At 44.6% G+C, this 16165-nt stretch overlaps 2 protein-coding genes across 2 annotated transcripts; both read right to left on the bottom strand.

Moving 5' to 3' along the window:
• Positions 1-14: 14 nt before the first annotated feature.
• Positions 15-12187, bottom strand: LOC108123825 (leucine zipper putative tumor suppressor 1). The gene is made up of 7 exons (XM_017239165.3): positions 12002-12187; positions 4675-5283; positions 4349-4556; positions 1688-1820; positions 1488-1629; positions 1109-1426; positions 15-1048 (listed from the first exon to the last, which is right to left on the bottom strand). Exons 2-7 carry the CDS (start codon positions 5272-5274, stop codon positions 299-301), a joined length of 2151 nt encoding a protein of 716 aa, XP_017094654.2. The 5' UTR covers positions 5275-5283; positions 12002-12187; the 3' UTR covers positions 15-298.
• Positions 12188-15352: 3165 nt separating this feature from the next.
• On the bottom strand, positions 15353-15866 carry LOC108123873 (acylphosphatase-1). The gene has a single exon (XM_017239268.3). The coding sequence runs from the start codon at positions 15771-15773 to the stop codon at positions 15465-15467; it is 309 nt and encodes a 102-aa protein (XP_017094757.1). The 5' UTR covers positions 15774-15866; the 3' UTR covers positions 15353-15464.
• Between the last annotated feature and the right edge of the window lie 299 nt (positions 15867-16165).

The raw sequence follows: 16165 nt of genomic DNA, 5'->3' as shown, positions 1-16165 counted from the left end.
TATTTTCATTTTATTGCATATACATTATGTGGGGAGTGGCGAGCAGCTCCTTATAAATATTATATTCAACACACATACGACTACTCCACGTATGCAGAATCACAAATTCGTCTTCTGTGTAATTACATTTAATAAATTAAACGTATACATATACATATATATTTGTAAAATAATAAAAACAAAAATTAAATATGCGTAATTGTCAAAAAAATATTAGAGAGCCACTGCAAGTCCTGGAGTGGTAAAAGTCGATATAGATTTTGTATCTTTTTGGAGCAAGGACTTGATGCTTCTCTCTCTAGTGCCCGTTGGCAGCCTTCGGCCTTTGGCCTCCGCCCTTGCCATCCTCTTTTGGAGCTCCGGCCTCTACCTGGGAGTCCAGGCAGCGCAGCTTCTGGTACATGTGGATGTAGTGAGCCTGCAGCTGCTTCTGGTAGCCCAGCACCTTGTCCTTCTCGGCGCTCCACTGACGCTTCTCCAGCTCGAGGTTCAGCCGGAAGTCGTCCAGCTTCTGGCGCAGCTTGGCAATGTCCTCCGCATACGTGGTGGACTCCTCGATCAGCGTGTCCAGCGTCTGCTGTGGAGGCTGCAGCGGCTGATGGGACTTTCCCCCCTGCTCCGGGTCGATCTGCAGGCCCTGCACCAGGGCATCCAGCTTGGGCAGCTCCTGGGGTGCAGGTGCTGGGGACGAGGAGGTGCAGCTGCGTGTCTTCTGGCAGATCTCGTTGAGATTGTCGAGCTGCTGCTTCAGCCGTGTGTAGCGCCCGCAGGGCTCCTCGCCGTATTCGTGGGCAATGGCCAGATCTGAGAGTTCCTTCCGCAGCTTCGCCAGCTCGCTGGTGAGAGCCCCGATCACCTGATCCTTGAGGGCGATTATCTTCTGCAGTTGCTGCGTGTCAATAGAGGATTTGAGCTGCTGCTGCCTCTGCTCCTCCGAGGCCTGTTGCTTTGGTTGACTTTGGCTTGTGGTTGGGTCAGAGTTGCTGTTACCACTGATCCTGTTGTGCTTCAGGCTGACAATCGCATGGTCCTTGGCATTGATTTCCAGCTGAAAGAGAGTTAGTTATTGCTATTTAGCCTTGTACTCTCAGCTATCCTTTATCCTTACGTGTGCCTCCTTGAGCTGTGTCTTTAGCAGTGCTATCTCCCCGTTGCGCTCGCACACCCGCCACTCGCTGTCCTCTAGCTGCGTCCTGAGGCTCTCCAGCTGCTGCTGCAGCTGCTGCGAGGTGCAGTGGGAGTGATCCAGTTGCTGCTGCAGCCGGCCGACGTGCTCCGACTGGCGCAGCTTGTGCTGCTTCAGCTGGAACTGCTGCAGCCCGAGGAGCTGCTCCATCTTGCGCAGCTTCAGCTGGCTCTCCCGCTGCTGTCCTTCGTAGAAGAGCCTCAGGCGCTGGTTGTCCTGCTCCCAGTTAACTTCCTTGTCCTAAACACAGAAAGAGAAAATTATTACCTACTAGAAAGAGATTCTGGGGACATTTTCTTACCTTTGTATTGTGCTCCACGGCCTGACGCAGATAGGAGAGGTCCGAGTCACGGTCCTTGAGCGCCGCCTCCAGCTCCGAGATCCCGGAGTCCGAGGGCGACGGCGTCAGATCACTGCTGGCCACTACTGTGCCGCTGTTTTTGCTGCAAATTTTTAACTCCACTTAGAATGTGAGGCAGAAGGAGGAAACCGGAAACCCACCTGCTCGCCCCATCGGGTCTGTCATGGCTTCCACTTCCCAAGAGGTCAAGGGTCAAGGCATCTTCGTTGCTGGAGCGTTGCAGGATGCGGTGATTACGTCGTCGGGCAGCAAGATGACGTAGATCGGTAGTACCTGGGTATGGAATGGGTCCACAGGTTAAAATTGTATACCAAATGACGCATTAAAGCTACTACTAAGATGTACTAGAATTTATTCCTAAAACTTGTGGTAGCGATTTGATGCAGATTTGTGGGGAATGGAACGAGTCTTCTAAGGTATCCCTTTTGAGAATCGGATGAAAATTGGCCAAGATATGGACATTGTAGTGAGCCCTATGGGGGATCCTGGATTTTACAAGGGGTCCCATCAGAAAAATTTGAAAAATATGGATCAAAAATTGGATGCTAGGATTTTGATGCAGAATTATGGAGAATGGAACTACGAGTCTTTTAAGGTATCCCTTTTGAGAATCCGATGAAAATTGGCCAAGATATAAACATAATAGTGAGGCCCTATGGGGGATCCTGGATTTTACAAGGGGTCCCATGGGAAAAATTTGAAAAATATGGATAAAAAATTGGATGCTAGGATTTTGATGCAGAATTATGGAGAATGGAACTACGAGTCTTCTAAGGTATCCCTTTTGAGAATCGGATAAAAATTGGCCCAGATATGGACATTGTGGTGAGCCCTATGGGGGATCCTGGATTTTACAAGGGGTCCCATCAGAAAAATTTGAAAAATATGGATCAAAAATTGGATGCTAGGATTTTGATGCAGAATTATGGAGAATGGAACTACGAGTCTTTTAAGGTATCCCTTTTGAGAATCGGATGAAAATTGGCCAAGATATGGACATTGTAGTGAGCCCTATGGGGGATCCTGGATTTTACAAGGGGTCCCATCAGAAAAATTTAAAAAATATTGATCAAAAATTGGATGCTAGGATTTTGATGCAGAATTGTGGAGAATGGAACTACGAGTCTTCTTAAGTATCCCTTTTGAGAATCGGATGAAAATTGGCCAAGATATGGACATTGAAGTGAGCCCTATGGGGGATCCTGGATTTTACAAGGGGTCCCATCAAAAAAATTTGAAAAATATGGATCAAAAATTGGATGCTAGGATTTTGATGCAGAATTGTGGAGAATGGAACTACGAGTCTTCTTAAGTATCCCTTTTGAGAATCGGATGAAAATTGGCCAAGATATGGACATTAAAGTGAGCCCTATGGGGGATCCTGGATTTTACAAGGGGTCCCATCAGAAAAATTTAAAAAATATTGATCAAAAATTGGATGCTAGGATTTTGATGCAGAATTGTGGAGAATGGAACTACGAGTCTTCTTAAGTATCCCTTTTGAGAATCGGATGAAAATTGGCCAAGATATGGACATTGAAGTGAGCCCTATGGGGGATCCTGGATTTTACAAGGGGTCCCATCAGAAAAATTTGAAAAATATGGATCAACAAGAAAGAAAAGCTAACTTCGGGCGGAGCCGAAGTTTATATACCCTTGCAGTTAAAACCGGATATATATCGCAAACATCGGATATAGTTGGCCGATCCTTATGGGAATAGGAATATATAATCCAATTTATTACAATACAAAATCTAAAAAAAGTCCCAAACTTCTATCTTCAAAAATACGAAAGTTGATATTTCTACCAAAAACCATTTCCGATCGTTCAGTTATATGGCAGCTATAAGATATAGTCGACCGATCGTTATGAAATTTGGTAGATCGGATTAACTGACCAAGAATATAATCTGTACCAAGTTCCAGCTTTCTATCTTTAAAAACACGAAAGTTGGGTCATTTCCGATCGTTCAGTTATATGACAGCTATAGGATATAGTCGGCCGATCCTTACGAAATTTGGCATGTCGTATTATTTTGCCAAAAATAGCGCTCGTGTAAAATTTGAACTCTCTAACTCTAAAAACACCGAAGTTATACCATTTCCGATCAATCAGTTATATGGCAGCTATAGGATATAGTCGGCCGATCCGGGCCGTTCCGACTTATATACTGCGTGCAAAGGAAAGAAGGGTGTGTGCAAAGTTTCAAGTCGATAGCTTTAAAACTGAGAGACTAGTTCGCGTAGAAACAGACAGACAGACGGACAGACGGACAGACGGACAGACGGACAGACGGACATGCTCATATCAACTCAGGAGGTGATCCTGATCAAGAATATATATACTTTATAGGGTCGGAGATGTCTCCTTCACTGCGTTGCACACTTTTGACCAAAATTATAATACCCTCTGCAAGGGTATAAAAATTGGATGCTAGGATTTTGATGCAGAATTGTGGAGAATGGAACTACGTGTCTTCTTAAGTATCCCTTTTGAGAATCGGATGAAAATTGGCCAAGATATGGACATTGAAGTGAGCCCTATGGGGGATCCTGGATTTTACAAGGGGTCCCATCAGAAAAATTTGAAAAATATGGATCAGAAATTGGATGCTAGGATTTTGATGCAGAATTATAGAGAATGGAACTACGAGTCTTTTAAGGTATTCTTCTTTTGAATCTGATGAAAATTGGCCACGATATAAACATCGTACGGAGGCCCTATGGGGGACATGGTTTAAGGCTATGTGGGGGATCCTGGAGTGCACAAGGAGACCTTTAAGAAAGTTAGTGCTACTTACTGCCAAACTTTTGGCTAACGGCAGGCAGTGGGGCTAGCGAGGGAGTCGATCCATAGCCGTACCGCTCCCCTACTTGTCCGGCCACCTGCGGTGGCAACTGTTGCTGGTGCTGCTGCTGCAGTTGCTGTTGTTGCTGCTGGCAGGCGATGCGGTAGTCCGGCTCGAACGGAATCGGCTTGAAGGCGATTGGCCGCAGAAAGTTTCCATTCTGGAAAATAAATATTAGTTTAGTAAAAAGTGCTCACCTCGATTTGCAACTATTCAGCTTAAGATTTAGTTGGAAATATATCATTTAGCAAATGCCGTTTCTTCCGGTGCAGCCTCACCTGTTCCGCCTCACCCTGGTGGTGGCGACTTCCGCCGGCAATAGGCGTGGTCCGACGCAGCGGCTGTTGCTGCTGGGAGAGCATTGCTGGCAGAGATTGGAGCCCCTCCTCCTCGGCGGCTGGGCCGCTGCTCGCTGCGCCACTGCCACTCCCGCCGCCACTCCCTCCGACCACGCAGCTGCGGCTCAGCTCAAACATTTGCCGGATATTCTGGAACTTGCTTCGCATCTGCATGCCCACACCCCCGCTCCCGCCCACGCCCTCGTCGTCCAAGTTGTTGTGGCTGCCGAACTTCTGGCTGAGGCGACGCTGCTCCTGACGCGACTTGAGGGTGCCCGTGTGGAAGGGTTGCCCCTGCCCGGGATTCCCCTGGCTGAAGTGGAGCAGGGGGGACCCTAGCGTCGACTGGCCCAGGTTGGGGGTGCTTCGCAGTGCGAGCGGGGCGTTGTTCTCCAGGGAGACGCTGCGCTTGTGGCCGCGCCTGCCCGCCGGCAGACTTAGGCTGGAGGAGGCTGATCCAGCGTTGGAGACTACCGGTGGAGTGCCGGGCGGAGGGTCCACGGCGTGGGCTGGCAGAGCCATGTGGGTAGCGGCCGACATCCGAGGGATCTGGAAAATAGGACATAATGGTATCAATCAGTATAATCTATTTTCATGTCGGAAGTCTCTGAGGTTCTACAAACTCAAGTCTTAAGTCTTAAATCAAATGAAAAAAGCAAACTCTGACCTTGCCTTGGCTGACCTGGCTTGGCTGTTTCGGACATGCAAGCCAATTAATGAGCCAGAAGGTGAAAGAGCCGATTAATGTTGGCCAAATAAAGCCCCGCTTGATTCCGGTTATGGGGGGTCTAAGCCGATCTATTAGCCGTCAGCCCCAGCCCCAGCGCTTCCCAATCCCTTTCCCGACTTCCTCTCCAGATCTTTCTAGCCCGCCTCCATGTGGCAAACGACGTGGCTCCGCAGGTACTTTTCCACATTCTCTGGGGCCATTTTGTGGCATCATTACACTCTGGCACGATACTTGCTAGCAGATACTCGGTTTGGGGGCTTTCTGGTGGTCCACTAGATTAGAAATGGCTAAAAAACCGCCAAGAAATGGCTGAGGAAATGGGCAAGAAATCGCCAGGCGATAGAGAAAATTATAAAGAAGAAAGACTGCTCCGAGCCGGCCTCTTCCAGTTGGATCTTCGAGCCAAGCCCACAGTTCCCCAGAGAGTTGGTGGCATTCATCTCGAACTGGCTTCTAACGGTCTAATGCTGGCACTTTCTCGTTTCGTGTCGCATGACCCATATTTCTTTGTTTTTGTCCAAGAATTTCCATCTGTCCACCGATCCAAGTGCTCCGAGTGATCCGGGCGATAGCAGGCCACTTGAAACTTGGCCAACGAAATGTTCTTGGCCAACAGGTTTGGTGACTCTCCTCCCCCTCGTGCCTTGTCCTCTTCTGGTTCAAGTTCTTGGCCCTCAAAGTGCCAGAGACACCAAATCGGGGCTAAGGTCAAGGTCAAGATGTCAAGTAACCGGAGTCTCTGGGCTGCAGAGGGTTAGACTTGCCACAGAAGCCACTAAAGTCTGAGATGAGGGCTGGGTTTGCCACAAGGAATGACTCCTCTAACTCGAATCGCAACTTCCTTATTCCCGGAATCTTCTCAGATCTCTGCCAGCTTTTTCCTCAGTTTCACCATCCAAGAACCAGTCCAGCTGCCCCATCCCCGGGAACTGCCCCAGTTATCAGTTGCAGATTAGTGCTCCTGCACTTTCCGCACTCCGATCGCACTGTTGCAAGTGTCGTACCTCCACGGGGCTGACCGTTAAGCACTTGTATTAACTCGGAACGGTTAGATAACTGTCAATCAAACCATTAAAGCTCGTCGCCGACCGGTTATGTGGCCGAGTACACTGCAAGAAACAGATGTCAGAAGGGCAAGAGCTGCGACCATTTTCAGCCTGATACATCATAGAACAAATGAGTTAGCCTATTGGCCAAACAAATAGGAATAGAAACCAGCCACTTCTCAAGAAGATACAGCCCCAGTGTATCCACGTATCTGGCTGGCGGCTCGTATCTTTGTATCTACGCGACGTGTGTGACCATTGTGTGTCGCGGCTTTGTGTCTATTGGCTTGTTAAATGGCCAACAATTTACGTAGGAAGGGGCGAGGGGAGGCCCTGCTGCAACGCTCCAGTGCTGCAACTGGAAATCTTAGACACAAACAAAGCCGCCAATTTCCAACGGCGACAATTTCCAACAGCAATCAGCCGGAGCGGACAAAGACGACATAGTCGCTTACCTGCCAATGTAATTTATTTACTTCTGATTGCGAAACCCCCTCGGTGGAGGCGCCCCCCCTCGACAGCCAGCTGTTAGATTGTCTGCGAAATGTATCTGCGAAATGTATATGCGAAAAAAAAAAATGTATTCTGCCAGGGTGCGGAGAAATATGGCTGAAACCCGTAAACCGAAAACTAAAAACCGAAAACTGAAAGCCGAATTCACCGAAAAAACCAGTTTTGCCAGCCAATTCTTGATGGTCACTTTTGGGAATGTGTTGTTTTCTGTCAGATTTTTTTCTGGCTTGTTGAAAGTTTCTATGAATGAAAGTCTTTAGAGCCGCTGAGCCGCTGAGCCGCCGATCCGCAGATCCGCATCGATTGGGTCGGGTATCTTGACCCCAAAGTGTGGCCAAAAAAGTGCGCCACGCGGCTTATGAGTAATATGCGTTGCAGGAACTAAGTTCCACAAACAAAACGCAAAACTGGTCGAAGCTGAGCTTAGCCAATGCTTTTTCCCACGCTCGCCAGTTAGCCCAGTCGGGCTGTTAGCCAGTTCGCAGTTGGCCATTTTATGCATACCGAGTGCTAACTACCTTGGCTCAGAAAACACAAATACACATCTCAGTACTGGGTTTGCCAGGCACACTGGGCCAAAGATTGGATTCAATGGGGGTGGATGACCAGCCTCCTAGACTAGGTACCTAGACTGATGAGATAGTTCTCGAGAAGTCTATGTTGTATTACCGAGCAATGCTCTCCAGTATTGATAAGATTTGGTTTCTCTCATAACATAGATAGTCCTTGCCCTTATAGACCAAAGATCTATAATACCCATTTTTAGCCTGTTCCGAAAGCACTGTTCCTAAGCGTTCGAGTCACCGATTCGCCTATCTTGGCTTTGTTTTGTTTACTTTCCGCCAAGTACTCGTATTTGCCTTGTTTTGCCTGGCTTTTGACTGACTTTTTGTGGCTTTTTGCATTCGATCGAGTGCCTTAAAGTCCGAGTGCCTGACTCCGAGGAGAGAAAATGCCGCCGAACCGAAACTGAAACCGAAACTGAAACTGGGGTTATTTATTGTCGATTGTGAGTTTTTAATTGAATTCATTTTAGACAAGCCAGCGGCTGCTGAGCAATCCAGAGATAATTGCGAACGGATCTTTGGGGGGGTATGGGGGTACGGGCAGCACTATATAGCTCTATAATACTCTATAGATAGTACTGCCCAGTATTGGCAGTTACGAAAGTATTAAGCCAAAACTGTGGAGCCGTGACGAAAGGTAAACTCTTCTGTTATTCACAGTCTATTATTAAATTTCGTAGCTGCAGTCTTTTTCTTCAAACTTTCCTTCAGACGCAATCCATGTGAGACCGATATGCATTTCAGGTTTTTATATTTATTTTTCTGTTTCTGTTTCGGTTTCTGTGGCTCTTCGATTTTGAAATTATCTTTGTATTTGTTGGATTTTTCGTTCACTTTCGATTATTGCAACAGGTCATGGGGCAGCGATGCATTTGGCTCTGACGTCACATCTGTTACGAAGACGATTACGATACCTGGGCTCTATAGATCTTACATGGCGTATAGTATAGATGGACGGAGGCAGGGGGCCTCTAACCCCGATCCCTAACCCCCAAAACCCAAAGGCGAGCCCCAAAGGCCGAAAATAAAAGGCTTTGGTAGCTTTGTTGGACTTTGGGGAGGGGCTCTGGAGAATGACCTTGAGCCGTGCTTACGAATAGGAAATCGTGGAGCCAGCTCAAAGCAGCTCCAATCACGTAACCTGGCATATTTATTGGATGTGTGTATGCCCCGGTTGAGTCAACTTTTAACTCGTGGGAGATCGTGGGAGCCCGGTTCTAGGCATTGTTCGCTTCCCGGCACTCCCCGGCCTCCATCGAGCCTAAGCCCAGCCCCCACTCCCCCAGCCGATCCCTCTAATTCAAACAGATTTCTATCGAAAGACGAAACCAGAACCCAGTGCTGCGTTGAAAGGATCTAAACAAAGCCAATTGTTTGTTTTCATTTCTCGCAGTGCAGCGGCGGTCGTGAGTGAAAGGTGCAGCCTGGCAGGTTTCCCCTCTCCCAGAATCGGAACGGATCGGATTGGAGCTATGGTTGGGATCTCAGGTTCCATTCCCATCGAATTCGCCATGAGATCTAAGGCCCCCGGCACTTTTCAGACGCCAGTTGCCAGCTTGTGCTGACTCGGCTTTTCGGACTCCCCCCCGGGGAGACAAATGCCACATCTATTGATGGCTGCGAAATTTGTGTATCTTCTTGCCGCGTTTCGGGGCAAGACAAGACGCTGACTCAGATGAGAGAGTCTGGAGTCTGGTGGGAGGCGGCATATGCTTCTCTTGGGAGGCAGTTCGGTTCGGGGTTCATTGTCACCTCTATTGCTACTTGATTTAGGCCACTTTTCTTCGGTTTTCAAGCCAAATGCTAAGATCGGGCCTAGACCCGCAAGGGTACACCTGGTACGTGGGAAAGTTTCCTGTTTCTAGTGGAACTCGGATCCTATCTCAGGTGGCCAGTTAACTTGGCCGGACCAGTGGCCAGTGAAAGCTTGCATGCGGCATTCGGCATGTGGCATGTGGCATGTCGCTGGCTGTGGCTCTGGCTCTGGCTCTGGCCTGCTCTGCATTCGTAATTGCCCGGATATCGCAGGTTAATTGACCGAAAAAATGAAGCACACACACGAAAATACCAAAGAGATAAAACCCGATTTGCATGGCCCGCCAAATGTGGGCAAAAGCCAAATATGCTGGCCCAGACCATTTAGCCAAAATCATAGAGAATTTTGAAACATTTTGAAACGCCAACGCCACGGCCAGTCGGGCAGACAATGGCAATAATTTAAGGTCAATTGGGTATTCGGCCTATGGCTTCTGGCTATATATAGAGAGGGACTCCAAATGCCATTCTTTCGGTTGCTATTTCAGTATTGTTTGTTTTACCTTCTTTTTTTTTGTGTTTTGTTTTTGGCCAACAAAAGTGGACTACAAATTTGATTTGAGCCCGCATGGATGGTTTCGATTTTCGATTGTTTGGATCCGACTGTGGGTGTTTCTGATTCGTTGCTTGGAAAGCCAGAGATCTGTGAAGCCAGAGGAGCCCCTCTGGCCCATTCACTTCGCCTAGGCCCCAGCCGAGCCCGTTTAAGTCTCATGAATAGTTATTCCCCATTAACCGTAACAACAGAAATTAAAAATGCTCCTAGCCATGCAACTTATTAGGGATTTATCTTGCCCCGTAATTGTTATCTCTCCCCGGCTCGAAATTAAAACATATATGGTGCGGAGAAGACTTGTACTTTGGAGGGGAAAATAAATGCAAAAATGCAAAAACACGAATCGCCAATGAATGGTGAGAAAATCTCTGGCCGCGCCGGTAATTAGATGCGATAAGAAGGCAAACAAACCACTCAATGATTGGGCATGTGGCATGGGTGGGTGGTGGTGGATCTGAAGAGCAGCTGCCCCTCGAAGTAACGGAAGTGGTTAGGTTGAGAGTTCCTCAAGTCATGTAGGCAGAAGTCCAGTAGCAGCCACTTTGCTCCAACTAATTGGTGTACAGTTCTATAAGTTCTATAAACTACAGAGCTCTAGAGAGTTCTGTAGACCACATAGTACCTCCTAGACTGGGTATTCTTCCTATTAAATGTCAACTAATGCGAGTTAAGAGACTGAACTTTGAGGGTTATTAATTGCCATTAAAATCAATTGAAAAACTGTTCTGATTAAACATAGTTAGTAAAGCAACAGAGCATTTCTCGCAGTGTCCCAGTCCACTCGCCACCAGTGTCCCAGTCACTCAAATGGAGAGCCACCTTGTCCTCTTTCACTTGAGTGCCACCTCCGTAGCGGCATCAAAAGTGATCATAAATCTGTGCAACCTGTATGAGGCAGGACCGGATTTCCACAGCTCCTCGGAGCCTCCCGCCCTCGGAGGAGCGCTGAGGAAACTCTGGCGAAAAAATAATAAAAAGTGAATCTCGGCCTGGTCCACTTCCACTTCCACTGCAGTCTCCGCACTCCAAGGTGGCCTCTTTTCTCTGTTCTTTCGCTTCTTCTCACTGGCCTCTGACAAGTTTCTGCCATTTTTGGGCAACTCTTAGTTTTTTCTTCCAGTGCCTCCAGTGCGAAATCATATTTTCGGCGCACTTGGCCTTAATTGCGGACGAGCGAGTGCCTTTCGATTCGATTCCCTCTCGACCCGACCCGATCCGATCCGATCCGACCTGGCCGGAACACAAGAGAAAATGGCACAAACTAATGCCAAAATCGCTGCCAAGACAAAGCCGAATCGTCTGGCAAAAATTAGATTTCAACCGCGGCGATAATGGATCCTCTGAAAACCGCACTTTGTGGCAGGCAACTGTGGCAGGCATTTGTGGGCCAAGTGCAACTGCCCAGCCCAGCCCGAGCCATAAACTCAAATGGAAACAACTCGGTCAAGTTGCCCGAGTCAAGCCCATAGTCGTACCCCCAGAGGCTCGGTTCGGATAGGTCAAGTATCCGCCGTCTTTAGTGCACTTTATGGGCTTTACGAGCTTTACGAGTTTACGAACAAAAAGTTACAACAAAATAAAGCATAAATGTGAGCCAGCAAGAGGAAAGTGCTCGAAGCCCGATTCGCATATTCGCGTATTTCTTTAGAGTCTGGACAGAGTATTTTTCTTACTTTTTTCATATTCTTTTTTATACTTTTTTTGTGTTTCTTGAGGCTTGAGTGTTGGCTGTTCAGTGTTGAGTGGGCCTTCTCCGATTTTTTGCCAGTGCGGTCAACAGGTTCGCTGAATCTGGGATGGAAAAATCCAAAAACCGCTCAATAGTCGAAGATGGATCTTCGAAAGTCTTGCGCCAGAGACCAGAGACAGAAGACTAGATACAATGGGGGTTTCGAATCCAAAGTCTGGACACATAGTATTACCCATTTTAATGGGTCTCTGACTGTACTGGATAATAATACTAACCGATCACTTGTTATATAGTGTACTATATTATCTTAATACCCCATCTGAGTAATTCATCTATAATGGCATTACTCACCTCTTCCTGTCCTGTGATAGTAGTTGCCTCGTTGGCTGTCCTTTATTTTGGTAATATTTCTTGATTACTGGCCCGATCACAGGAACTGCATTATTTTGATGTTTCTTCTGTTTCCGCAACACCTTCGAGCACAGAAACTGATCTTAAGAGACGCCTGTCCCACTGATTCAGCCCGAAATTCGTTTTCACTAATGGTTTTTTCACTGGAGGCGCACTCCAAAAAAAAAAAAACACAAATAAGTTTTCAAAAAACCGTTGCACCTGCAAAGGTCCCAGATCGCTGGATTTTCCCTTCGCTTTTTCCGGCCGACTACGGCTTGGACTACGACTACGACTACGTCTGCGACTGCGACAACGACTGCGACTGCGACTTTCACGTCCCAGCGCCAAAATCAAACTGAGCGCCAGCCAGCGACAGCGGCAGAGCAATTGAGTGGCAGAGCGGCAGCAGCGCAGCGACTTCAGCCCCACCGGCACCGTGGAGCGCGAGACGTGAGGCGGGGGGACCGTGGCCGTGATTCTGCCTCTGAGCCAGCAGTGGAGCCCCAGATCAGTGATGGCACATCGGCTACTTAGCTCTTTTTAGCCTCCGAGGGAGGAGAGTTTCAAAACAAAATTTTAAATCTGCAAGTATCGCTTTATATTATTCCAAAAATACACAAAGAAAGAGGATTATTGAAGGATTCTCTCAAGAAAATTAATTGTTTCACTCTGCGTCTAATCCGATTTGGATTGGGATCGAATCTTGGAACTACTATGCGTTGCTCTGACGGTTCTGGGTCTGCTCAGGCACGCGGATTTGCTCCGATCGTGGCAAAAAAAAAAAACATTCAGAGGAACAGGCAGAGGCACTTGACTACCTGTTGCACACCAGATACAGATACTGCGATACACAGATACAGATACAAATAAGCGCACACTCACAGATGGAGAAACATGTCCGCAAATTGACCCATAAAATGGAAACCTTGCTTGGGCCATGATAGATTAGCTGTCCATATATCATGGCAGATACATTATCGAGTGGCAGCCAGACAGGGGAGCTGGACAGGAGTAGCTTGGTAGCTTGGCGAGCACATAGATAAATGCACTCAATCGATGCACCTTGAGAAACGTAGAAATCTTCGGAATTCTCCGCAAAAATGATAGCCTTAAGCCAGAGGGAATTTCTCTCAGTGCCGTCGATCATATCACAGATACCCCGATTTGCATGCCGGGTGCTCGACAAGTGGCGTGCGTATCTGCGAGATACGGATACTTTGTATCCAGGCGAACGAGATCCTACACTTATTCGATTGCCGATCAAGGCCAATCCCCCTCGGACCTCATTAGCTTATTAGTCACGATCGGATTGGATCGGGAGGAATAGGATCTGCCCTAGGACATACATACACATGTACATAGAAAGGAGTTCTGGAAGAGGCTTCCAATCCAATCATGACCGATTCCCACAACATTTTTCATCAGGCTTAGCGCATGGTAAATAAAAATAAGATCTTAAAAATAAATAAGATTATATAAATTAAAAAAAATTAAAATCCATATAAAATAAACAAAAATAATAAAAGAAAAGAAGAACCAGATCCGACAATCCTTAATGTGTTGGCGATGAAGATATCCAATGCAAGGAATGGTAAATAAAATAAGATCTTTAATAAAGAATCCAAATAAAACAAAAAAAACTAATAAACGAAAAGAAAAACCAGATCCAACAATGACGATCCAAATAAAATCCAAGGAATAGTAAATAAAATAAGATCTTTTAAAAACAAAATATATAAATTTAAAAAATAAAATCCAGGTCCGACAACACCATTGAAGAAGCGGACGAAAAGACATCCAAAGAATGGTAAATAAAAATATAATCTTTTAAAAACAATTAAAATATATAAATTTAAAAAATAAAATCAAAATAAAAAAAATTATAATAAATGAAAGGACAAATGATGGCCACAGAAAAACCCAATGCAAATAATGGTAAATAAAATAAGATCTTTAAAAAAAAATTAAAATTTATAAAATAAAAAAAAAAATCCCAATAAAACAAACAAAAATAATAAACGAAAAGAAAAACCAGATCCGACAATGCCGAAAATGATGGCGATGAGGAAATTCCATGCAAGGAATAATAAATAAAATAAGATCTTTTAAAAACAATCAAAATATATAAATTAAAAAAATAAAATCCAGATCCGACAACACCACTGAAGAAGCGGACGAAAAAGACATCCAAAGAATGGTAAATAAAAATATAATCTTTTAAAAACAATTAAGATATATAAATTTAAAAAATAAAATCCAAATAAAAAAAATTATAATAAATGAAAGGACAAATGATGGCAACAGAAAAACCCAATGCAAATAATGGTAAATAAAATAAGATCTTTTAAAAACAATTAAAATTTATAAAATAAAAAAAAAATCCCAATAAAACAAACAAAAATAATAAACGAAAAGAAAAACCAGATCCGACAATGCCGAAAATGATGGCGATGAGGAAATTCCATGCAAGGAATAATAAATAAAATAAGATCTTTTAAAAACAATTAAAATATATAAATTTAAAAAATAAAATCCAGATCCGCCAACACCACTGAAGAAGCGGACGAAAAAGACATCCAAAGAATGGTAAATAAAAATATAATCTTTTAAAAACAATTAAGATATATAATATTTAAAAAATAAAATCCAAATAAAAAAACATCATAAATGAAAGGACAAATGATGGCCACAGAAAAACCCAATGCAAATAATGGTAAATAAAATAAGATCTTTTAAAAACAATTAAAATTTATAAAATAAAAAAAAAATCCCAATAAAACAAACAAAAATAATAAACGAAAAGAAAAACCAGATCCGACAATGCCGAAAATGATGGCGATGAGGAAATTCCATGCAAGGAATAATAAATAAAATAAGATCTTTTAAAAACAATTAAAATATATAAATTTAAAAAATAAAATCCAGATCCGCCAACACCACTGAAGAAGCGGACGAAAAAGACATCCAAAGAATGGTAAATAAAAATATAATCTTTTAAAAACAATTAAAATATATAATATTTAAAAAATAAAATCCAAATAAAAAAAAATAATAAATGAAAGGACAAATGATGGCGACAGAGAAATCCAATGCAAATAATGGTAAATAAAATAAGATCTTTTAAAAAAAATTAATATTAAAATAAACAAAAACAATAATAGAAAAGCCCGATCCGAGTGCTATGAAGGCTGACACTCGAATGAAGATTTGTCCAGGAATATTTCGGAGGTAAAAATTCAGTGCTGAAATTTGTTAATCGAGAATCGATTAGTTATTTAGGACATGCCAACTCAAAAAACTGGAATAGGGTTCGAATAGGGTCAGATATTATAATATTTTCAGTACACATCCAACTAATAATTTCAAAAGATGTACCAAAGTATATTATTGGCCAATGATTGACCCCTTGTCCTCATTGCTTTTATTTTTTCATCTGAACCTCGAAGGCCTTGTATGTGTACTCCTGGATGGCCTTCATGTTCTTGATGATGAACTCCTTGATGGCTGCCACGTACTCGCCGGCACTGGTGATCAGCTTCTGGAAGGCCTCGATGACTTTACCTTCGCCCTCGAGTACTCCTTTGTAGGTGTCTTCGCTGACCTGGGTGATGAATCCCCGAAGTCCGAGGGTCTTGGCCTGGGCCACGGCGAACAACTCGAAGGCCTCCTTGGGGAGCTTTCCCTTGATCTCGAAGTCGCAGGCCATGATTTCCTTCTTTCCGGCGGCCATCGCACAGTCTAGCTTTTGATACAAGCTTACAAATAGAAACCTTAATGAAATGGAACAGAAAAGTCGAAGCCCCTTGTGACCCTGACCCCAACCTGGCCCTGGGATCTCAAGTCGACAAATGCTATGGTTACGCTCCGGAGACGTAATTGCAGCCAATTATCATCTACTTCGTAATCTCCGCCAGAGATCTGCCAGAGAAAATTAAGTTCCCAGAAGAAAACATCAATGGAAAAAGAGGTAATGACCTCAACAGTTTCCAAAAATAATATTACACAATAAAATACAAAAAAAAAAGGTAACAAATAAAAATAACAATTTAAAAACGTAAATTTAAATCACAATTCAGTTTTAAGTCTTTGGCGTGCATCTGAAGCTCCATACTGTCCATAGCA

Source organism: Drosophila bipectinata, chromosome XR (assembly GCF_030179905.1).
Source record: "Drosophila bipectinata strain 14024-0381.07 chromosome XR, DbipHiC1v2, whole genome shotgun sequence".
Taxonomy (NCBI): domain Eukaryota; kingdom Metazoa; phylum Arthropoda; class Insecta; order Diptera; family Drosophilidae; genus Drosophila; species Drosophila bipectinata.
The sequence above is the reverse complement of the archived record's forward strand: the minus strand, read 5'-3'. Positions and strand labels throughout refer to the sequence as shown.